The sequence below is a fragment of the Rhinichthys klamathensis genome, unplaced genomic scaffold (assembly GCF_029890125.1).
Source record: "Rhinichthys klamathensis goyatoka isolate OS25496 unplaced genomic scaffold, OSU_Roscu_1.1 h1tg000176l_1, whole genome shotgun sequence".
Lineage (NCBI taxonomy): Eukaryota > Metazoa > Chordata > Actinopteri > Cypriniformes > Leuciscidae > Rhinichthys > Rhinichthys klamathensis.
Genome location: NW_026606705.1, coordinates 10,283,697 through 10,308,550, shown reverse-complemented (window position 1 = coordinate 10,308,550; position 24,854 = coordinate 10,283,697). Strand labels below are relative to the sequence as shown.

Below are 24,854 nucleotides of genomic sequence, written 5' to 3'. Positions count from 1 at the left end.
TAACCCCACCCCTAAACCTACCCATCTCCACCCCCTGATCCCTAACCCCAGCCCTAAACCTACCCGTCTCCACCCCCTGATCCCTAACCCCACCCCTAAACCTACCCATCTCCACCCCCTGATCCCTAACCCCACCCCTAAACCTACTCATCTCCACCCCTTAGATCTGGATCCAACTCCGCCCCCTGGATCTTGTGTACTGCAATGAGGTGCTACTGATTTTTTCAGCCTTTCTGTGAACCTTAGAGCTAAATTCACTTTTTTTTTTGTTTGCTACTGTATATTTAAGACGCATATATGGCTAACATCTTTGTTCAACATTTTCTTATAGGTTTGCTGTTCATACAACATTTACTTTAGGTATGCAGTACAGTTTGTACTGGCCCCTCCTTCGATGACTGCTTCTTTTTGTAAGTTTGTAATAACGGAAATTGTAATAAGTTTACGATTTACAAAACAATCACACCGAGCTGCTCCAATCAGGACTGGGTCAGGGGTGCGTATCCTGTACAACAATGTAAGTCGCTTTACGATGCATCGTTGAAGAAATCAACTAGCTAGTCACGACTGTTTCCCGGCGTTCAACCCCATTGGTTAATAATGTCACTGCAATAATTGAATCAATGTAAAAAGAAGTTATTAATCAATAATCAACATCAGATTCAATGTTGCAGCTTAGTTTCCGATCCTCAAAGAGAGGAAGTGAAGATTTTGATCCTTAAAGAGAGGTATTGAAGATTTTTTTTCTCAAAAGATCAACAAATTGTGATTCTTTTAGACATGGCCCTTTCAAATGAAATCCAGTCTAGACGTTGACCACACCAGCCTTTATCTCATCCAAACACTCAGCAATTACCTCTTCTATCCACATCAGAACCCTCCCCCCATCCCTCGCACACCAGCTGACATCTCTGTTGATTCCCTGACTCACGTCGAGTAGTCAGGGGTGAATTTGCCATGCAGGGTTATGTCCGAGAGCTCTTCAAACAGTTGCTATTTTCAGACAAGAATCCATCTTACACCTTGGCATGAGTCCATGGCTTTTGCCATTTCCTACTCAATGCCTATCTTTAAGTTCATTTGTGCGCCGAGGCGTTCGCAGGGAAGTTAGCGGTACTGTAGATAACACAAAACCATGACTTCGTTATAGCGCTTTCATAATTTCAAAGGTCAATCTGTCTTGTTTTTCTATTTTTCAGCTTTACTGAGAATCTTTTAACTATCGGCATTAAGGATCCAGCTATAAAAGCCAAGAAACAGCTTTCTATTTTGGTTGATGAACCAAACCAGAGTGCTTGTAATTCAGCTGGTCGTGATGGACTGATGTTGAAATTATCAAACATATTTTGTGACAGATCAATGTTTGTATGACAGCTTTATGCTTTTCAGGAATATTTTCAGATTTGTGGAAATGCTAAATAGGGATTTCTTCACTTTTAGGTTTGTCCACAGTGTTGCCAAGTCTCGGGCTACTTTTACACTGTTGCCGCGGGTAGTTTGTCTAGACTACTTTCTAGTTTTTCGTATTGAACACCCTCACCCCACCTGGAACGCGAGTGGGATAGTTTTGGCAGTGATTGGGCTAGTTTTAATTTGCATTTGGGCCGGTTTTGTTGTGCAGACCTGGCAACCCTGTTTGTACATTAAAAAACTCTAGTGGCAAAACATCCGTCTGGCTCCCTGTATCCTCTCATCAATCATTTCCAGGAAGCAGTAAGTCAATGCACCTGAATGGATCACCTCACTGTGACCAGCTAGTGTAGTATGTTTTTCTCTATTTATATTGTCAAGAATAATGAACTGGAAAAAATAATAATAAAGAACTATAAAGTTAGACATTACTCAATTGGGGATTTGATATTTTCAACAATCTGAAATTTTTATTTTCAATTTATTATTTGATTTAAAAAAAAAACAGAATTTACAGAATTCATCAAATCTACTGTTACTTACTAATTACTAATTTTTAACTAGTAAATAAAATAATATAATCATGTATTCATAGTTTTGATCAAAATAAATACATTTGCTTGGAGGAATTAACAATATTACAATCTGAATAGCTTTATTTATTTATTTTTTTAGGGCAATATTCAATACTTGTTTTACTTCTATATACTAAAAAGCCTGGTTTATTTCCTGAAAATGTATGGATATGGAATTTACCCTTAAATAAATAAATAAAAAATTGTGTGTTTTGTCTTTCTGTCTTGCAGAGACCCAACAGCACATTTCCACGGTCAAATAAAAAAAAGAGTATAAATATTTATGTAAAAATAAATATTTATAACCCTAGGAGTATTTTCACACGTATATATATATTTTTGTTTCATTTTAAAAGCATAAACTGGAGGGGGGAAAAAAATTGGTGTAGGATTTTCAATCAGAAATTACTAGTAAATTGAACCATTTCAAAGAAATGACAAGGAACACTGAATAAACGTGATTTTTTTTAAGTTGAAAGGCTGAAATAGTATTTTCTTATAAAAACTAGTAATCTTTGTTTTATTTACAACTTCGAAAAATCATTTTACCCAGTATGCACATGCTATTTTCTTGCATTTTTCAATTTGAACATAATTTAAGGGCTTAAGATAGTGTTAGCGCTTGAAGATAGACCAGTAGATCTGCAGTGTAGGTCATTTGAACAAACCCACAGGGGTCGCTGACCCACTGCTAGAAGCGCCGATTTCTGAAACAAGGAGAGAAAAAAACCTTGCCGTGATGTCTAGATAATAAGACATCTCTTATCTGGCCCTGCGTGAACACTCATCAGTAACTTAGGAGCAATTCTTCTCATTTTCTGACCTTTGACACTACTATTACCACAAACAATACCTCATCTCTCTGTCTTTGTACTACAGTGATGTACCTTCTTTTATCAGGGCTATTTATCCAGCTTATTTGTGGCCAATAGATGAGACAATTAGGGAATGAGTTTCCCCCCAAAAAGACCCTTGCTGAGGACAACCAAAAGATCACATTTTAATCAACCCAATGGAATAGAGCCAGGAAGCTTTTAAGGATCAAGACATAACACTTTAAACACACACACACACACACACACACAAGGGAATACTGTGACTAGAGAACTAGGCGAAGGTGATAAATCTCCTATGAGAGGCCTGAGTCTTCAGGCAAACAAGATGCGTGTGTGAAATACGTCTAAAAGCTCAAAGGTATAGTCCAGTCTTCACGAAAGTAGGAATTAATTCCTGTTAAGTAGCTGCCGAAATGACCTTTTTTATTAATGAGTGGTTGGTTAAATGCTCAACGTCTCACAGCTGAGACCCTTTGACGTCATGGTTTGTAGAGCTGCATTAATGGAAATAATTAGAGCGATGTAATTCCACACTGGTGGATGGTGAAGACCCGTGCACGGGTGTTTACTAGAATTAACAAGCATTACATTTCAAATGTAATACTAACCAGTATCCAAGTGCATCAATAAAGCAAGAAGGATATATGCATTAGTATAAGGTTAAATATTTTGAAACATGTCAAGATTGTGTCAGTCATATTTTACATTAAAATCAAAACGAATAAAGAAAAAGTTAAAGCCTATTTTGGATTTTTTTTTTTAAAAGAAGAAAAGAATCCTAAAAGTAACAGGAAACCATTGCGACTACTGTGATCTGACATGTTTCAGTCTGTTCTGGAACTGCCTAATTTAACATTGTTTCTACTCTTTAAATCTGACACAGTAGACCAAACAATAGATACCCCCAAATGTGTGCTTTCACAGCAGCTCTTCTTATCAGCACTCCCGGAGCAGAGTATTCTTTCTCAGTGGGTAGACTGAAAGCATTGTTTCTTTTCTCTCTCTTTTTTTTTCATCATACAATCTCTGTATCTTGTTCAGTTTTTCGCAGGATATTCAGATTTCCATTGAGGTTTTCTTGTACTGCAAAACCATAGGATTTCATTTAAGTGAATCAACTGTATTCAATATATTCGATTCTGTTATACACTTAGCATGAAGTTTTGCATGAATTGTATAACAATAAGGTGTCCGGATTTCTGAAATAAAATCAAGATTTTTTCAGTTTTGTAATTTTCCTGCATTGGTTCCCCCGAAGTATATATATTTTTCCATTTATTTTTCCCATAGGGATTTTTAAAATAAATTGCATGGAGCTGCGTGATCATTCTGCGAAACTTCTTGTTTAGTGTTTCACACACGTTTGGAATGACATGAATAGGTGAAAGAATCTTCATTTTTTTTGAAAAAGCTGATTGTATAATTCGGCATTCAACACTAACGCCCGTTTCACACATACTCCGTGTGCAGTGCGTATGCGGTGCGTGTTGCGGTGCGTATGCGGTACAGGAGCAGCACGCGCTATAGTGCTTTCACATATGCTGCGTGCGTTTGCAGTGCGCAACTGATCCGCGGCTGTACCACAAACACATTTACTCACTATTTGTATTTCAAAAAATCATCAATCAAATCAAGTTATCAGCAGCAAAAGTTTTTGCCTCCAGTGCAATTCTCTTTGTAGGCCTATTCACGTTTAAAACACAATTTAAACAACGTATTATTCAATGCATTACTTTTATATAGGCCTAGATTATATATTAAGTTGCTCAAGCAAGTGGTAACATATTTAACCATGTACTTATATTAAAATCGCAAACATTTTAAATTAAAACTTAAAATTGACAAAAACAGCAGACTCATACCTTTTCTTTTGCATAATTCAAATCTGTATACAATAAATCTTGCATGTCACAAATAACTTGTTTTTCCACCTCAACGAATGAGACGAGTGTCGTTCATTATGTGGCCTTGTTGAAGTAAATTGTAGCTTTCTTTGCTTTACCCCGGTCTTAAAGTAAAAAGATGACTGTGAAAAAAGTAGTATTTAATTAAATGCATTTATGGTTACATTGTATTTAATTAAATACATTTATGGTGAGATTACTACATTTTATTGAATTAAATCAGATTAGATGCATTTATGGTGAAATTACTACATATTCAGGTCAGTCTGTGTTCATTTTGACCACGAACCGTGCGCTGTCACTTTAATTCAGCGTTTGCAGCACAGCAGAAATAGACTCGGTGCGGAAACGATCTCTGCACTGCTGTATACGCACCGCAACTGGAACGGATCGACGGACCGCATCCGCGTGCAGTGTGAAAGCTCTAACTTGTTAACATGGGTACGGAAAAAAATACGCACCGCATACGCACTGCAAACGGAGTATGTGTGAAACGGGCGTAAGGCTGCATGTAATAATGCAAATCCCTTGTGAATGCGTGTGAGAGAGAAAGAGAACAGGAAGATGGCATTTTACTTCGGGTTAATAAATGTTTTCCTGCTTCAATCCTTTGTGTCGAGAAAAACACGAGTGTCGCTCTCTCTGGCTTAACCTCACATCCATTACGCAGCGTTCAAGTGCTGATGTTACAGGCGAGTGCATGTCTGTGTTTTTGAGCACATGCTTAATTACTGTACAGAATGACTAAATATATAGGTTTTTAATCGTAACGGAGGATTTAAAACACATTCATGCATGACAGTTGATTTAAGTAATAGCTAAAAAATCATTTTGTCCCCTGCTCATTGATGAGAGATATTTGAAGGATTTAAAGTCCTCAAAATCATAATGAGAGGCAATTAGTTGCAAGTATGCTTGACAAAAAGGAAAAAGATGAGATGACATCAGCCAGAAAGAGGTGGATGAGTTGATTGCAAGGCCACGATCTCATTGGTTGATGCTACATGGGTGAAGTGCACCTGATTGGTTGGCTCAGTCAGAGAGGAAGCAGTAACTGAAGTGTCTGGCTATGTTCAAAATGACTGTTACTATTTTTGAGGAATAATACCCACAATGCAATGTGACTGTACTCAGAAATTCAGATGTGCATATGTTCCCTTTGCGTTCTATCTGTAGGTACTACAGTGCCACCATTCTGCAGATGTCAGGAGTACGTGATGACAAGTTGGCCATCTGGCTGGTGACTGTAACGGCGTTCACAAATTTCCTGTTTACTCTGCTGGGCGTTTGGTTGGTTGAAAGGGTGGGCAGACGTAGACTTACGTTGGGGAGCATCTTCGGTAAGATTTTGACATGCTTCAGGAAGCTGAATACTGTATATTCCAGTGTATTCCAAACTTATTTTGGATTCTAAGATTTAACTATGGTGCTTTTTATATAGAGAGGGGAGGGGGGTACAATTCAAAAGTTGGTGGTCAGCAAGAGTTTTTTTTTTTTTTTTTTTACTGTTTTTAAAGAAGTCTCTTATGCTCACCATGGCTGCATTTATTTATTCAAAAATCCGCCATTACTCCAGTATATGTTCCAAAAATCATATTATAGTTATTTGGTGTGCAAGTAACATTTCTAATAATTTTACAATGTTGAAAACAGTTGTGGTGCTTATTACTTTTTTTTGGCCAGCAGGATACATTATTTTCAGGATTCAATGATGAATAGAAAGTTCACAAGAACAGCATTTATTTGAAATACAAAGGTTTTGTAACATTATAAATGTCTATACTGTCACTTTCAATCCGTTTAATACATCATTGCTTAATAAAAGTGTTGATTTCTGTAAAAAAAAAAAAAATGAAAAAAAAATATCTTACTGACCCTAAACTTGTGAATGGTTGTGTATTTGTATTTAAAATGTATTTTATTCTATTTAATGACTTTCTAGCAACATTTAATTCACGAAACAGTAAGAAAACGTAATGGTATATGCCAACGCTATCTCACGACCAATTCGTACGAATTCGTACGAGGTGACTAATTCGTGCGAATTTGTACGATTTGTCTAAACCCCAGTGATGGGAAGGTTTAGGGGCGGGGTCATGGGGAGGTCATTCATATGAATTCATACGAATTGGGCAACTCGTAAAATATGTACGATTTAGCAAAAATCTTACGAATTCGTATGAGTGACTACGAGGTGACTAATTCGTACGAATTTGTACGATTTGTCTAAACCCCAGTGACGGGTAGGTTTAGGGGCGGGGTCAGGGATAGGTCATTCATATGAATTCATACAAATTGGGTAACTCGTAAAATATGTACGATTTAGCAAAAATCTTACGAATTCGTATGAGTGAGTACGAGGTGGCTAATTCGTACGAATTTGTACGATTTGTCTAAACCCCAGTGATGGGTAGGTTTAGGGGCGGGGTCATGGGGAGGTCATTCATATGAATTCATACGAATTGGGCAACTCGTAAAATATGTACGATTTAGCAAAAATCTTATGAATTTGTATGAGTGAGTACGAGGTGGCTAATTCGTACGAATTTGTACGATTTGTCTAAACCCCAGTGACGGGTAGGTTTAGGGGCGGGGTCAGGGATAGGTCATTCATATGAATTCATACGAATTGGGCAACTCGTAAAATACGATTTTGCAAAAATCTTACGAATTCGTACAAGTGAGGCCGTATGAATTCGTACGAATTAGCCACCTCGTAAAATACATACAAATTGCTGTGCGATTAGGTTGTATATGCAAACATATTAACCAACTGGTTAGGCCAACATATATTGTAATTAAAATGTACAAAATGAAAACATGTAAAAAAAATAAAAATTCAAAGATATAATTACAAAGATATAGTCGTTGTGACAACTTCCCTGTATGAAAACTTGCCCATGTTTCACCCACATTTTGCAATTTAAAATGCTATTTTGAGAGAGAAAAAAAAGCCAAAATACATATTTATATATGATAATATATTTTTTTATTCAATCTGTGTGTACAGGTACTGTTTTGAGTCTTTGTGTCCTGTCTGTTGGCTTCCTCCTGTCAGCCCAACATTCCCCTCCTGTTACACTACACCTGACGGACCCCACGACACCCAACTCCAGCTGCACAACACATCTGTGAGTATGATTTAATGGGCATGGTTATCTTATAGAGCTTCTAGCTAGAGGCAATATGAATAATTCATAAGCACACTATAGGATATAGTATAATCAGTTCCAATATAGTGACAGCTGTCTTGTTACTTGGTGTCTTGTCATTTAGCATGTAACAAAAGGGACTGAAGAGACAGTTCCCCAGAGCATGCATGAGTTAAGTTCCTACATGTGCAAGACTTCCTTGGTCAGCCAATTGATGAAGCTTCTTGATCAGCATGGTTTTTCTGCAGAAGTTGATTGACCAAGGAAGTTACGAAGATAATTCACTCAAAAGCTAAATTCTGTTCCTTGTAACTTTAAAGAGTGACATGAAGGCGATTACATGATGACATATACATTTCATTTTTAGCAATTAACACGTTTGTTGGTGGGTATAACTTGAATGGAGAGAGAACAGAGATGGATTGTACCTTTCTAGGTGGGTCCTAGTTTAGCAATCACTGCTGTATAGTGATCTGGGGAATTCATACTGGAATAAAGTGAATATAAATCAATATCAAGCCTCTATGGGAGATGCATGAAAATGAGTTGCACAAGGACAGCTCAGAGATAATAGGAACACTGTACAATTGGAACAGTGGAACTGTGGGACCTTATGAATACCATCAGTCTCCACATCATTGTCTCATCACCATCTGTCGGTACCATTGACCCCAGGTAGATTGCAGTGGCAAATGCCATCTTTGCGGCAGAAATTGAGACTCATCTTCCAATTCTTAGTATTACCTTCACGGTCCTCATCAAACCTCAAACCAAAAGTTGTAAAGCAGGGCTTTAGCCACCCAGGCAGCCCATACCAAGATTCTCATCCAATCCAGGGACCACAATAAACACTTCCTCAAAATAGTCTCCTCAAACAAGTTTCAAGAGGGAAGAAGTCTTCTATAATCCACTGCAAACTCATTGAAGTCTGGTTTCATCATCTGGAGTCATTTACAAATAAGAGTCTTGACAATAATGAATATATATATATATATATTACAAGTATATAAGTTGACTGCTCTAAAATGTCATGTGGGGAAAGAGCATATTTCCTTTTTTTTTTGTTTAAATATATTTTAGATTTGTATAAAAAAAAAAAATTTCAAGGTAAAATACGCTTTTTCTAACTATCATAAATCATATATGTAATAAGTTTTTGGAGAGTCGTGCCGCATAACATTGCTCTAAAATCTGACAATTTAAGACATTTATTGACCTTGACACACAACCATTGAGGGTCCGCTTTCCCAACAATGAAGTAATTCCCTGTTCCCTACTAAGGTCACACAACATGAATTTAATTTGGTTGCCAAGTTTTTTTAAATATCAGTTTGTAAAAAAATATAATTTATTTTATAAGAAATAATACTATAATATACCAAACTACTGAAGGTTGTCATTTCAAGAATTTCATCCTTTTAAAAGGTATTTTTTCTCCATTAAAAAATGAAAAGTGCATAATAGAAGAGGTATATTCATGTCATTACACGTTTAAGTTTTATTTTTGAATAAATTCATAGATGCAGATTAAAACAAAAAGTGTTATTTCATTCAACCACCATCAATTTATAAATCAAGTCCCAGTCTACATTTTTGTCTCGTTTTATTGTTCCACTCAGAATTACCTCACATTCCCGAAGTAAAATGTATTTTTCACTGTATAGTTTTCTTCTGTAAAGTTTATGTCGAGTCCAGTGGCGATCAATTGCTATACTTATGCCTCTATCAGCATGCTTATTGTGAAATTATACCATTTATAATGGGTTTCTCTTGCTTTAGTCAACAAACAGCTCTTCGGCTTTCAACCCGAGTGAAAATCAATTTTATGTTTGGCTCTGTTGGTGTGTACTTTGAGGTAATAACTGCATGTGTTAGGAGGTCCAGGCTGCTCGCTGTTCCTTAATGTCACAGTAATAGAGAGTCTGAAGTGTGTGTAACCTCATAACAGTGACCCCCCTGTTGTCTGACAGAGCGTGGCCTCTGCTCTCCATCCTAATTTACTCTTACGCCATCCTCCAGTTCACCATACGCGCACCCCCAAAAACAAAGCATGTTTATTTTCTGCTAATGGACGCGTAATGACTGCGCTATCATCACGGCAGCAAACCCAATTTGTGTTTAGACTTAAATATTCCATATTGGATTACAGTATTTAATGGACACACCGTAACTGCCATGCAATTTCCATTGACCAAGACAGCTGGAGCTAATTACTTAATAAGTGTTGATATGTAAATGTGGTGGTCATATGTTAATGGGATTGTGGTTGTGATCTTTTATCATGAATATTTCTGAGTGAGCCATTTATGCAGCTTAAAATCAGAATAAAACGGAAGTTGTGACAGACTTTATTACTGTATTGTGGCGTTTTTTTTAGAGTGAAACAGCTTACCAAACAAGGGGAAAATGCTTTGACTTGATTTAATCCTTCGGTTGTTAACAATATTGAGTGATGAGTCACGCATAATAAGAAATTCTGGCAATGTGCATTAAGAAAGTAAATGGGGTCCATTTTGACTTCAGAAGTAGATTTCAAGGTCAGTATTTTGACACAGCACATTGACAGGCTTGGCTTGGGTTTTTAAAGTAATTTGTCTTGCTCTCACATTACCTTTCCAGGTCGTGTGAGCCCTGTATGTTGGACCCTAGCTGTGGTTACTGTTATCAGGAAAACAGCACTGCTGTGTTCGCCTCCTCCTGTGTGCCCGTCAATCCGGCCTCCACCGAGAGAGCAGCGTGGGGCAAGTGAGTCACTAATAAAGCCGAGATTTTGTGTGTAATTGTGCTGTTCTGTGTACATTTGGGAACATGTTGTGATTTTATCCATTCTAAAGTACATTACTAAGTTACCTGATAAAACTTGCCAAACGTCAAATGTGTAATAAAATTTGGTTGTCAAAGTTGTCATGCCCTTGACAACCCAAAAGGCTGTTTCCCCTACTTGGGGCTTTATAGTTTTTATATAACATTTTGTCTTTTTAACAGGTTTTAGATTGTTCATTGTCACATTACGGCATGTTACATGTGGTTGAACCTGCAGTGTTGTTTAGTAATCAATTCAACTATTAATTAATATGCCCTATATAGTTCATTATGTGTCTGTTTTAAATCTAACAGGTGCTCCAACTCCACACATATGCCAGATAGTGGTATATGGGCTTATAACTTTTGCCCAACCTCTTATTCATGGGTTGTGCTCCTGGGACTTGTGCTATATCTCGCATTTTTTGCCCCAGGTAAGATGATCAAAACTGTCTTTTAAGTACCTCAGCATACATGTTTTTTTCAGTTTTTGCTGCATGCATGATAACTAGGGTTTGGACACTCCGGTTTTAGTTCAAAAATAGCAGAAAATTGCCTTTATTTCGATAGTATATCAAGAGAGAGGATACGGAGCAAAGTGGGAGAGAGTGTGTTGGGAAAGGACCACGAGTCGGGACTCAAACTCGGGTCAATCGAAGCGCGACCGCACTACATGTCGGAGATTCCGACTTTATTTTTTATAATAACAAGCGGGAGGTCCAAATAGGGGAACAACAGACCGCTAAAAGAGATGATAAAATAAATTCATATGAATTGAGCAATTTAATCCAAGTCTTCTGAAGAGACACGATCGCTTTATATGATGAACATATTTAATGTAGGCTTTTATTCACATACATTGATCAGCAAATGTACATGGAGCACTAAAATTTGGTAAACGGAAGCTCAAGCGTGCTTGCTTGATGCACAAGAACCGGGGTGCTTCTCAAACATTAGGCTGCATCCTAGAAAGGCTGCGTATCTCGGTTGCCACGTCATCAAGCACCACTGAAGGTCATCTCAATTTGAAGAATCCTTGGAGAGCAGTCTTCGTTTCGTATCCTTCATTCAGCTCATTTTGAAGGATGCATCAAGTGTATCCTTCACGTACTTCAATCACCCACAATCCTTTGCACACATTCGAATTCACAGAAAAGACATAAGCATGGTTGCTTTGGGGGATTTATACCTGTAATATGTTCCTTGTGACATATCATTCAGGTCATTTAAAAAAGTTTTACCCCTTGACAGGAATGGGGCCGATGCCATGGACGGTTAATTCTGAAATCTACCCTCTTTGGGCCAGAAGCACGGGCAATGCTTGTTCGGCTGGGGTGAACTGGACCTTCAATGTGCTGGTGTCTCTAACGTTCCTCCATATGGCCCAGTACCTGACTTACTACGGTAATGCTCTAAACAGTTCAGTGACAGCAGTCATGAACTTGACCTTTTTGTCAGCATCATCCCAGTATTTGATCTCTCAACATCAAGAGTATACTATGCATAAAGGCATTGTAGAACTAATTATGTTCATGACTCACTATTACTTTCATCTGGAAGTCTCTGTGCAAATTGACATTTTAATTAAGCACACTTTCCTGGACTTATTGTGGCAATTCCTCAATGTTTGTTATTGAAAAGGAAAAAAGTCTTGGGTACAGTTCATCAGTTAAATAAATGCTTTGCATCTTAAACTTTTCTCTTCTTTGCTGACCTCATCTAGGCAATTAGATAATTATAGTGTATATTTATTCTTTTTTTGTAAAAAAAAAAAATACATAAAGGAAACATCACTTAATAAAAACACTAAAAATATAAAATGATAAAAATGGGTCATACTTTTATGTAAAAATTGGAACTACAATGAAGAAGCTTGTTTCAGCCACAGAATAAAAAAATAAAAAGGTAATAGCGACTTTTTATCTGACAATTCTGACTTTTTCTCACAATTGCTAGTTTACATCTTGCAATTATGACTTTTTATCTCAGAATTGCATGTTTATATCTAGCAATTCTGACTTTATAACATGCAATTGTGTTTATTTCTCGCAATTGTGAGATAAAAAGTCGCAATAATCTTTTTAAATGTTTTATTTTGTGGTGTAAACAAGATCCTTAATTCTGACTGGGCCAGCAGAAAGAAAGAAAAATGCATAGTTGACTTCTGTATAGTTTTGGTATTTTTAGCCATTATAAAAATGATAATTTATTAAATAATATCTCTTTTGTTTTCCAGGTGTATTCTTCCTTTATTCCAGTTTGGCTCTATCTGGTTTCTTTTTCATTTATGGCTGCCTCCCTGAGACCAAGGGACGGCGACTAGAAGAGATTGAGTCCTTGTTTTATAACCGGCTCTGCTCGTGTGGCATCTCGGATTCTGATGAGGATCGGCAGGTGGAATACATCCGGGTAAAAGGGTCAAACTACCACCTATCGGACAACGACGCATCGGATGTCGAATAACACGTGTGAAACCTCTGGTTTGGCATCGATTGAGCATCGCTCAACCCTGACGTCAGGTCCGCCCACTGTATTGGTCAGGTTGAGCCTCTCTCATCCAGACGTTCACCGCGATGGCAAGAACAGGGTTGTAGAGCACACACAGTGCCATGTCAGCTTTTATAATATTGTCAGTATGTTTCTGGCTCGTTCCTCCACTGTCAGATGAATATCCTCTGCTTATTTATGTAAAATGAGATGTTAGCTGTAAATGCAGTAATATATATGCAGAAGAACATGTTTTTTTTTTTTTTCTTAATGTCATGTCATGTAACCGCAAAAAGCAAATTTTATACATATATAAATCGGAATGAAAAAAATGATATAAATCGGAATGAAAAAAATGATATTTGCGGCAATTTCCGTTCAACACACTGACAACTTCTAGTTCTGAGAACCCTGAAAATGTGAAAGGGTTTATTGTATTTTAGAATAATAGTAAAGTCATCAAAAATATTAACAATGGAAGTGTTGGAATTATGTAGAGATCAAAAATATTGAACAAATCATTATTTTCTATATATTTCAGATTGGTCAAAGTAGCCACCTATTGCCTATATGGGCATTCAAGTCTGTCTGAATTTTTGACTAGTCTATAAATTAATCAAAACCAGTTTCCTAAAATAATGTGACTCCCTGAATATCAACAAAATATAAATTGCAGTGAATAAAGATCATTTGCCAACGCGATAATATGCGATGCGTATTTCACCGTCTGGATTTTAAAGTGCCATAGATTATTTTGTCATATGAACCATCATGTTTGTAGGATTAGAGATCATTGACACAAAAAAAGTCAGATGTAGCTTTCTGCAGTTTTCCTGTGATAGTGTATTGTGGCCTTATAAAATATTTCACAATTTGTATATCGGTTTGTTTCATTATTTTTTCATTTGCATTTAAATGTTTACATTTAAGATGTTATGATTTGTTATTAAATATATTTATATATTTTTACTATAATTTTAATTTGTCTTCCTTATAGCCTAGTGTACAAAATCCTCGCAGTTGGTCTTGTCCATGAAACAGTGTAGGATAACCGTTTCGACAAGTACTGTAATATCCATTGTTCTTTTGTGCTTCTTCGTAAGTATACAAATAGACAAATACACATCAAAGTGTGCCAAACCGGCCTGAACATCTCTATGTTGTGGTTGTAGCTTTATCAAAACCAAGCTGATGGCTCTCATAAAAGCAACCGATAACTTGCTCAAGTTCCTGTTTAAAGGTTTCACTGTGCTCAGTGTAACATAATTGTGCACATCAGGCCTCGTGTAATGTGTTTTGTTCAGATACTGTACATGATCATGTGTAATTTGACATTTTCCATTGGATAAAACTTAATTTGGTTGAGTGAAGCACAAATTAAATTGGCACAATGTTTGACATTAGATTTTACAGGAAAAGTTCACCCACAAATGCACCCTCAATCATCAATTGCTCGCCCTCACATCGTTTCAAAACTTGTTTTATTCTGTGGTGGAACATAACTTGTTTATTCTGTGGAACATAAAAGGACACATTCTAAAGAATGTTAAAGCTGCTCTTTTCCGGACACTGAACGCATATAGTGACCAAGGGAGGCCTATCTCCAAAAAGGACAAAAGACATTTTTGGGTGTACTATTCCAAACCAATAAAAACTCTAACATAAAACATATTGCTTCTATTTGAGTCCAAGAGAGATTAGAAAAGTTTCAGTCTATATGTATGATGTAATTTAGAGATTTATCGAGCAGTTTCATGTGTACCAGATGTATTTGAATTTTAGATTGTACTTGGGAGGTTCTCCATCACGGACAGCCCTTTGTGTTACCAATGAACACATCTGTTTTAAGTGTATGGATGTATTTTTGTTTTGTTTTTGTATGTGAAAAACAAAATGCAGCGTTTCTACCATTAATGGAAACTAGTCAGGACAAATGTTGTGTTGTACAGTATTTGATTACTGTTGCTGTATACTGTTGCTAGATTTATATTATATAAAACTAAATATATGAACTTTGAAAACTTGAATATGTACTTGGAGATAATAATAAAGACATAACATACAATATGGTTGTTAGGATTTGGGTTTTCAATCCTACATGCATCAAATTTGAACAATCGATTTTTCAAAATGTACTTTTGCTTACTGTCTAATCCTTCCTGTGCTTTAACGTCAGCAGAATGTCAGCAGCTTCTTGTTTCTTTGTCTCTTCAGAGACCCAGTTCGCACCTTTCTCTGCCGTGAATTTTTTCTTCTCTTTCACAGGTTCTCCTGCATGCTTGACATCCTTGACAGGGTTTGGCGTCACACTTTCCAAACGAGGGCTGTCACACCTCGCTAATTTCACTCTAGCTTTCCACAACTCCTCTTTTTTCTGTTCTGGAGTAAACAAAAGACATTTAAAAAATGTACTATTCGACCTTCAAAATCATAATATGAAATGGAAATAGTTAATTCTGGGTAAATTACATTCTAATGTCCTAATATACAATACTGCTGGGGTCAGTTTCTAATGGCTGCATTTATTGATCAAAAATACTAGTAGTATTACTAGTAAGTATTACTTTTTTTCAAATTAAAACTGTAACTTTTTATTCTTAATGTTATTATTTTAATATTTCGATTTGGTATACTTTACAATTCCTGTGATCAAAAGCTGAATTTTCACATGACCCTTCAGAAATCATTGAGTCAATCAAAAGAACAACATTTATTGTTACATTATAAGGGCCCTATCATCCCGACGCAATTATCATTTTCACATCCTGCGCCACGTTGTTTAAATGGCAAATGCATTTGTGCCCATTTATGTGCCCATGTGCGTGCTGGTCTGAAAACGAGGTGTGTGTTCAGGTGCATTGTTGGCGCATTACATTTTGAGGCAACATATTGTGTACATAAAGATATGGTGGAATCCGGCTTGTCCCGTAGATGGTCTGCTCGCACGCTTTAACCTCGCGCACGATCAGATCTGTTCCCTCGCTAGAGAAGCGTTCAGTTTTTCCGATTGCAAATTCCGCCATGTAAATAGCGAATCCGCCATGGCACGAGCGCAACTGGCTTTTAAAGGGAATGGGAAATTACACTCTAATTAGTTTATTGCAAGTTACACCCAAAACACACCTATTACTCATAAAGAGAATAGGGAGATCGCCTAGGGACAACCCCAAAAAGTGGATTCGGACACGCCCTAACTGCACTTGCGCCGTGTGCTTTAGACCATGTGCTTAGATCATTAAAATAGGACCCTAAATGTCTTTACTTTTGATCAATTTAATGCATCCTTGCTGAATAAAAGTATTCATTACTATCAAAAAAGATAAATATAAGTAATATATACATTTTAATCCATCTTCAGAAGACTTGCAATATGATGCAAGAGTCATATATTCACTAATTTTTTTTCAAGCTTTGTTGTCTTGTTTGTATTGAAAAGAACAGCGTGAACATTTTGGAAAAGACATAAAGATGTGAAAATAATGACAGAATGTTCATTTTTAGGTGAACTATACATTTAAAATCATCCATGATGATCAGAAACATCTGGAACATTTCACAAAAAAATGTTGTGAGGTTTCACAGTGGATTAGTTATACCTGAGGCTCTGCGGAAAGGTTGTTTCAAAATTGACGTCGCATCTCTTTCCGTACTCGTCCGACTACGAAGTTTGCGGAGGGAGAAGTCTGCTTGTGATTTCGGATGTCTCTGTGCCTGCTGGTTTGCTGCTGATGCCTCTGAGGGACTATTTCCTGTTCTTTTGTGGCCATCTTCCGGAGAACTAAGTGTAGTTGGATTGAGTATCTGATTAAAATGAAAAGACTGCTGCCTCGTGGTAAGGACATTGGTTTTCTGATCAGCGGTGGGGAAAGACACAGATTTGCTGTGATGAATAGGTGAACACTGAACTGAGACATCACAGTTAGATAAAGCTTCTGTTTGTGTCCCCTTATTCAAGGTTAATGGAGGATCCCCATCACGCCTTTGTGCTTTAGTCTGCAGATGAGAAGGAACAAACTGATTATCATTGCGTTTTTGTCCAGTTTACTTGTTGTCTCATGTATGAAACTCTGGATTTTACCTCACTTTGACAATCGCAAAATTTTGCCGCTGTTAAATTGTTCACAGATAAGCAACAGTGCTTTGCTATGGGAGAATCTTCAGCGTCGGGCAGGTCAATTTCTTCTTCCTGTCCATCGAGAGAGAATTTCATGGTCATAAAGAAATAATTGAATGGGTGAATTTCACAGTTTCACCACAGTTTTTGTCTTACGTCATCTAGGCCGAGATAAACTCCTCTTGGAGATTCACAACCGTGCACAAAGACATTTCTACCATCAGCACCTGCTGAAACACAATAAAACATATTGTTCTGAGCACTAAAACGATTCATCTATACCAATAAACCAGAAAACTTACATGTGTTGCAGTCAGTACATTCAAATTCCTGAAAGAAAAAAAAACTTAACTTACTGTATGTCTATGTTGCTTTCAACCACAAGAAGGCAGTATTTACCTACAATTGATAGGACTAATGCAATTGTCAGTTTGTCACCCTTTCCCTTACTCTATTTCTAAATTAACAAATCAAAATTATGTATTAATGAAGTAACCATATGCTGAAAATTATGTAAAAGATAGAACATATCCATAAACACATTTTTTCTTTTCTTTTCGAAACTTGTAAAAGCTTGTTTTTTCATACCTGTGTTGAAAACTGCTCATCGTTGTACATGTTTTGTGATCTGTCACTTGAACTCATTGAGGCAAGCACTATAAGAAACGCGAATAATAAAGAACATCATATACAATGAATCAAAATACTGACTGTACTCTGGACAGCTCATGGAGGATTGGAAATATTATTAATGTAGTAGGTCAGTTAAATGTAACATTGTTTCTGTATTCTCAAAAACTCACAAACAATTATTTACACTAAAAAGCTATAAATACTCAGCATCTGTATTAACCTTAAAAAATAAATGTAATAATGTATAATATTGCATATTAAATTACATTAAATCACTGTCTGCGGTGTTTATATATAAATATATATATGTCATGTATTTGTCTCTTGTTTTATGTGCAAGCACATGGCCGGTTGTTTTGGGCTATGTGTTTGCATTGTCTTGTTTTACCTCGTTTCCTTGTTAGTTTATGTTGTATCAGTGTCACCTGTGATTGTGATCACGTGTCCTTACCACGTCCCTTGTTCCCTCGTTAGTATTGATGTTCATCAGTGTCACCTGTACCTTTGTGATTTGTGTTCTATGTAAGCTTTCAGTGTTTGTTCCTCAGTGCTGGTTCGTCTTGTTAACATTCGGTTCTGTGAGTAATGTGATCTGTTTGTGAATGTTCCAGTTCCATTCTATTGTCAAATCGAGTTATTGTCTTAGTTACTGTTTGTTTGCCCCATCGTGGGTCTTTGTTTTCCGGTTATAAATAAACCGTGTTTTGTAAAAGTTTCTGTCTGCACTTGGGTTCTATTTAGTGTAACGTGACAATATATATATCACTAATATTCCACATGGATAAACTCAATAGTTTGAGAATTATTTTCATTAGGAATTATGTTTATTTTTTTATATTTGTCTCTGGTAATGTTGCTGATATATTTGCTTTATATATGCAATATGCACTTATTTGTTCGATGGTTTTCAGTGTTAGAAGAGTTAAGGTTAATGTTTCATAGTATTACGGTAATTGCTTCATAAAATATATCAGGTGAGCAATTTGTACTTAGACACTGGTGATCATAAATTTAGACATGTTTTTGTCTTTGCACTGTTTGGGTAAACACTGAGTACTATTGTCATTTTTATGGCCTCTGAATAAATATTATAAAAAATACTTTCTTGAAGAACATTTTGTGTGGGCTTTGAGGCTTTTTTGATTTTGACGCATGAGATATTTTATAGCTAGAAATAAATATATATATATATATATAAACGTATATGTTTACCCAAACAGTGTAAAGACAAAAACATTTCTATATTATATGATCACCAGTGTCTAAGTACAAATTGCTCACCTGATCTATTTTATGAATAGTATCCTGATCTATACTTATCTAAATTGACAGAATGTCTTAAAGATATAAAATGCTGGATGACGTGTAATTTCCTGCTATTAAATCCAGATAAAACGGAGGTATTACTTATTGGTCCAAAAAACTACCCACAAAATCTCTTACAATACAACTTTAATTTAGAAGGATGTCCTGTTACCTTATCGACTACAGTAAAAGACCTGGGTGTTATACTAGACCGCAACTTGTCTTTCGAAAATCATATTTCATATGTTACAAGAACAGCCTTTTTCCACCTTAGAAACATTGCTAAATTACGTAACATGCTATCTGTTTCTGATGCAGAAAAGTTAGTTCATGCATTCATGACCTCGAGACTAGATTACTGTAATGCTTTATTAGCTGGTTGTCCTGCATCTTCAATAAACAAGCTACAGTTAGTGCAAAATGCAGCCGCTAGAGTTCTTACTAGGTCAAGAAAATATGATCATATAACACCGATTCTATCATCTCTGCACTGGTTACCTATTAAGTTCCGTATCAATTACAAAGTATTACTACTGACCTATAAAGCCCTAAATGGTTTAGCTCCTGTGTATTTAATGGACCTTCTATCGCCCTACAATCCATCGCGTTCTTTAAGATCACTAAATTCAAGGCTCCTGGTCATTCCTAGGATATCTAAGTCCACTAAAGGAGGGAGGGCGTTCTCACATTTAGCTCCTAAACTCTGGAATAGCCTTCCTGATATTGTTCGTGGCTCAGACTCGCTGTCCCAGTTCAAAACTAGATTAAAGACGCATCTCTTCAGCCAAGCATTCACATAATGCTTACCTTTTATACTACTGTTGAATCAGATCGAATGCATTAATATTATGAACAGCAGCTACGCTAATTATTTCCCATCTGCATTTCTGCTGTTATCTCGGGACGCTAGTCCCGAGGTAAATAGCGTTCGTCAGCTCCAGTTTGTATCCAGCCTCTCATGGAGACTTCAGATGCCCCAACACCTGCGATGAGACGACTCGACGCCTGTGAAGAGACGACTCAACCCCGGCGATATGTTATGCCCTAAATTAATACATGATGATTAACTAACTATATTCTTCTATGTACATTTCTGAAATGCACTTTCTGTAAAGCTGCTTTGAAACAATATGTATTGTGAAAAGCGCTATACAAATAAATTTGAATTGAATTGAATTGAATGAAGCAATTACCGTAATACTATGAAACATTAATCGGAACTCTTCTAACACTGAAAACCATTGAACAAATAAGTGCATATTGCATATATATATATATATATATATATATATATATATATACTAAAAGTTTTTATTCTAGTATCTCCCTGTAACTACATATGCTAGAAACTATATTACCTTTACAATCTATATCCTTGAAATCAAGGAACAGTGGCTCCTCCGGTTGTTCACTGCTCAGTGGATACAAACCTGAGGTCACTGAATCCTCTTCCATCTCTGGGCTGCAACAGATTATGATAATCCATGTTATATGCACTTTCTCATACCTATTCTCTTACTGGCATTCTGTGTTGGGAATATAGTAATAACAGTACCCACTTTGGTAATGTGCTCTCAAACTGAATTCCAACCACTGGACTGTTGTGAGGCAGATCTTGCTCAGGAGCTTCATTAGATGCAACGGTCCATGGATTATTCAGCTTTGTTGGTTGAGAGAATGACACATACTGAAAAGAGACATACATTGTAAAAATGTGTGTTATTTGGTTGTGTTGCCCAAACTGTTGACTTGATATCAATAGACCTGAGGAGTTTTATTGTCAGGATTTTCCCTGGATGGCAGGGAGGAGGGTACATGTGGTGTGGGTTTGGGTTGGACTGGATCTGAGGGGCCATAAGTTGAGGATGGTTGATTTTCTGAGCGACTGGCATCGGACAGGTTAGATTCAAGCACAGGAGACAGCTATGGGAGAACAAGCCTTTATATAATCCTTGATAATGAATTTTATATATACAAAATACAATAAATATTGATAATGACAAGTTAATAATAAGGTCAATGGCTGGTTAATGGAATATAGGCGAATTATTTAGTGGTAGTGACCACCTTAGTCGTCCTTACCTGCTTGAACTTGAATTTTTCAGCAAGGCGATGTTTTCTGATTTTGAAAACAGGTGTGTCTACACTGTTGAAACAAATACCCAATAGCTGTAGATGAAATTATTTGGAAATATCGATTGAATAACAAACCTATTGAAAATGTACCTGTACTGTGGCTGACTGGTGACTAGGTTCAGTTTTGAAGGAGAGCAAGGGCTCATTGGTAACTCTAAGGGTTCGTTCAAAGCTTTTTTGGTTCTTTTTCCACCAATCAAAGGGTTTATTTTTGGTTTGGCTGCAAAACAAAACATATCATGATTTTACATGTCTTTATTAAAAGGATATAAAAAGATGTTTGCTATGTGTTCATTTGTAAGTGCACTATGACTGTACCGGTTTTCTCTTTCTTTGACGCAATCTGGTTGACTATGAATAATGTCAGCAGATCCATGTTGCCAGAGTTTTGTCCTTTGGTTGAGTCCATAATATTTGACTTTATCTTCATCCTTTGCTTTTGAAAAAACGCCTTGAGGTGGAACAGAAAATTACCAGAGAATTGATTTCAGATAAAATAAAAATAAAAAAACACTACACAACTAACTGTCTCTCAGCCTGGCCAAGCTGGTGTTAAACTGGTTTTTACTTGGTTGGTCAGCTAGTCTCCAAGCCTGACCATCTAAAGAATTGGTAAAAACAATCCTGCTAAACCAGCTATGACCAGGCTGGAAGACCACCTAAGACTAGCCAACCAGTTTAGGCTGGTTTTAGCTGTCTTTTTTTCTGAAGGGAATTTACCTGTAACCCTAGTTTAATCCTCTAAACATATAGGCTTTCCTGTAGCTCAAACAGAAGAGCATTGGCACTTGCAATGCCAAGGTCATTCAATTCCCATGGAAAGCAAGCACTGATAAGAATGTAAATGTGTACCTTGACATGCAATGTAAGTCACTTTGGATAAAAGCTTCTGCCAAATGTAAAAAAAAAGAAATAAAAAAAGATAATCCCAACCAAGGCCCGGTTTCACAGATAGGGCTTAGATTAAGCCAGGATAAGGCCTTAGTTAAAATTGGACATTTAAGTCGCTTTTTTAAACGCGTCTTAGAAAAAAAAAATATTACTGATGTGCACCTTGAGACAAAACAATGCCACTGACATATTTTAAAGCTGCTGTCCGTAACTTTTTTAAGTTAAAAATAATCCAAAACAATTATATTAAAAAAAACATATTCTGCCAGTGGTCAAAACTATCTGCTTGCCATAGCTAGATTCAAAACGGTTAGCTTGTAATAATGATTTTAATTCCAGTGGTACTGGTGGGTTTCCGCGGGATATTCGAGCATGTCTTTGCGTCATGACGTCACACCCGTACACATAAAGAAGGAGTTTCGGCTAGCCGGCTATACTGCGCGTGACGAGATGTTTAGATGTATAGGCTTTTCTCGCAGCACTTTACATAATTAAACTTATGGCATCCAGAAAGATCCAAACAACAATCATCAGTGTCAACTGGAGATTCAGCAGTTATAAAACCCAAAAGACTTCGTACTTCGGATTTAAGGTGGCTAGAGAAAGAGAAAGAAACCGTCTCATGCGAACACAAGGATTTAAACATCGGCGGGGCTTTTGAAAAGTGCGTGAACTCCGTGTTTTGAAGGGGTTCAAAACGGAAGAAGAGACGGCTTTTTTCTGCTGAACAAGTAAGACATTTCAATAGTTCAATCGTGTAACAGTACGTTTTCTTAATTCACACAGTTATGGAGTTTCCTTTGTTGTGCCTTTCTCGTTTTGCTATTATGGAGAATATGAATTCTGAACTACACAGGTAACCATAAAACACATTAAATTTAACATTAGTCACGCAACGCTGATGTTGTTAACATGAACAATTTGAGAACAAAGTAGGCTATAATTTGCACGGTTGCTGTAAATCGCGTTGATTAAATCTAACGAAGCTTATCATGTCGAATGCTTTTTCCCCCTTAGTTGGTCAGAACAAAAATGGATTTTACTTACTTGTTCAGAAGACATTTTCTTATTAAAATTCTTATGTTGGTCAAACTTTCAAAAAGTGAATCTGTGATTCTGTATGACAGTATCCACACAGCGCGGTGACTGACAGCAGCACTCGCCTCAAAGCACTGTGTTCATCCGAGCTGTTTCATGCCGATTTACAACCCACGTAAAGATAATAATTCCGCGAATCACTGCAGTTACAGATTTCGAACAGAGAGATGGCGACAAAGAGGAAAAGTTCCGGACTGCAGCTTTAAGATATGCCAGTGCAAATTGCTTTAAGTTAAAATAGCTCAAACATGCATTTTAGTCTGGGATTAGGCTTAAGCCTTGTCTGTGAAACCGGCCATATATGTAGTACATTTTTGTAGGCCTATTTACAAAGAAGTTATAGTTCAAATGTACTACTATAAATGTTTAGTCACTTTAAAGTTTGAAACGTCATCAATATGTGGTTTAAAGAGATTAAATGTACTCACTCTTTGTTTTATTGTGTCTTCTCTGTTTTTCATAAACCTGCTCCTGGTTAGTTAAGAGTAACTGTTAGATGTCATTAGATGAATAGTAAACGTAATTACTTAATACCAAGTCATTTTGATAACATCTTTGCTTTGAACTCTTAGAAATTTTAAGGTAAGAATGATATAAAGTGAGTTTAATTAAGGTAACGTTAGCAGGTTAGCAGTAGCACTGACCGGGATCCTCCGACCCAGTTCATGTTGCTGTCAGTCGTGGTTAGCTGCTAGAAAGTATCCCTCTGTCTCTCGTTCTCTACAGATAACTAAACACTGACACCGTAAAATGTTAACTTTTCAGTTTATGTTTGTATTAGGCATATGTCAAGAACAGTAACCGATAAGATATAATCTTAATTTGAACATGAAGCGATAACGGCGCGATTGCACTCACTCTATGCGCGCGAGAACTTCACAAAAGCTGAATGTGTGACTTGTGTGACGTCTCAACGGTCATATCAGCGATCTTCTTTGTTTAAGTCTCTCTTTAGAAATTGATTGTATTATTGAATTTATTAAATCTCCACCAATGAAGAATGCAGTTGGACAAGAAAACAATGCAGCAAGATTGGTTCGTGTGTGGCGTGAAAATGTCGTTTGAGATTGAGATCTTTTTGTATTACTAATAATATTATTGAGATACCTCTCTCTAAAAATAAACTGACAATAACAAGGAAATCATACAACACTGCAGTGTTGTATGACAGTAATAAAAACTGGATGACAATAATAAAAACATTCAAAACAAAAATGGAGGCATTTAAAAACTATTATACTTTTGTAAAGATTATTTTTTGAATGCTTAAATCACAACATAAAAACTTTAGATAGCTGTAACAAGACATCCAAAAAAAACACCACACTAATACAGGGTTTACAAAAATAACCTCATAAATAAATTCATAATTTCCAATATTTACTTTTATTACAAATGACTAACTTTTTAGCAAATAATTGTTATTGGATAGATCAGACCATTCCGTTATATTTACATACGTCAAGTGCGGCAGCCAATCAGCGTAGAGTGGGGGCGTGACCAATGAGGAA

General features: G+C 36.6%; 1 protein-coding gene across 1 annotated transcript in view; it reads left to right on the top strand.

The window, feature by feature from the left end:
• The window catches only part of LOC130092522 (proton myo-inositol cotransporter), a 58,804-nt gene extending 45,521 nt beyond the window's left edge, over window positions 1-13,283 (top strand). Inside the window, exons 5-10 of the mRNA XM_056260410.1 lie at window positions 5,902-6,065; window positions 7,736-7,856; window positions 10,497-10,622; window positions 10,995-11,113; window positions 11,931-12,083; window positions 12,916-13,283. Of these exons, the coding sequence (XP_056116385.1) occupies window positions 5,902-6,065; window positions 7,736-7,856; window positions 10,497-10,622; window positions 10,995-11,113; window positions 11,931-12,083; window positions 12,916-13,142 (910 nt within the window). The 3' untranslated portion in view covers window positions 13,143-13,283. The remainder of the gene's footprint in view (window positions 1-5,901; window positions 6,066-7,735; window positions 7,857-10,496; window positions 10,623-10,994; window positions 11,114-11,930; window positions 12,084-12,915) is intronic.
• The last annotated feature ends 11,571 nt before the right edge of the window (window positions 13,284-24,854 follow it).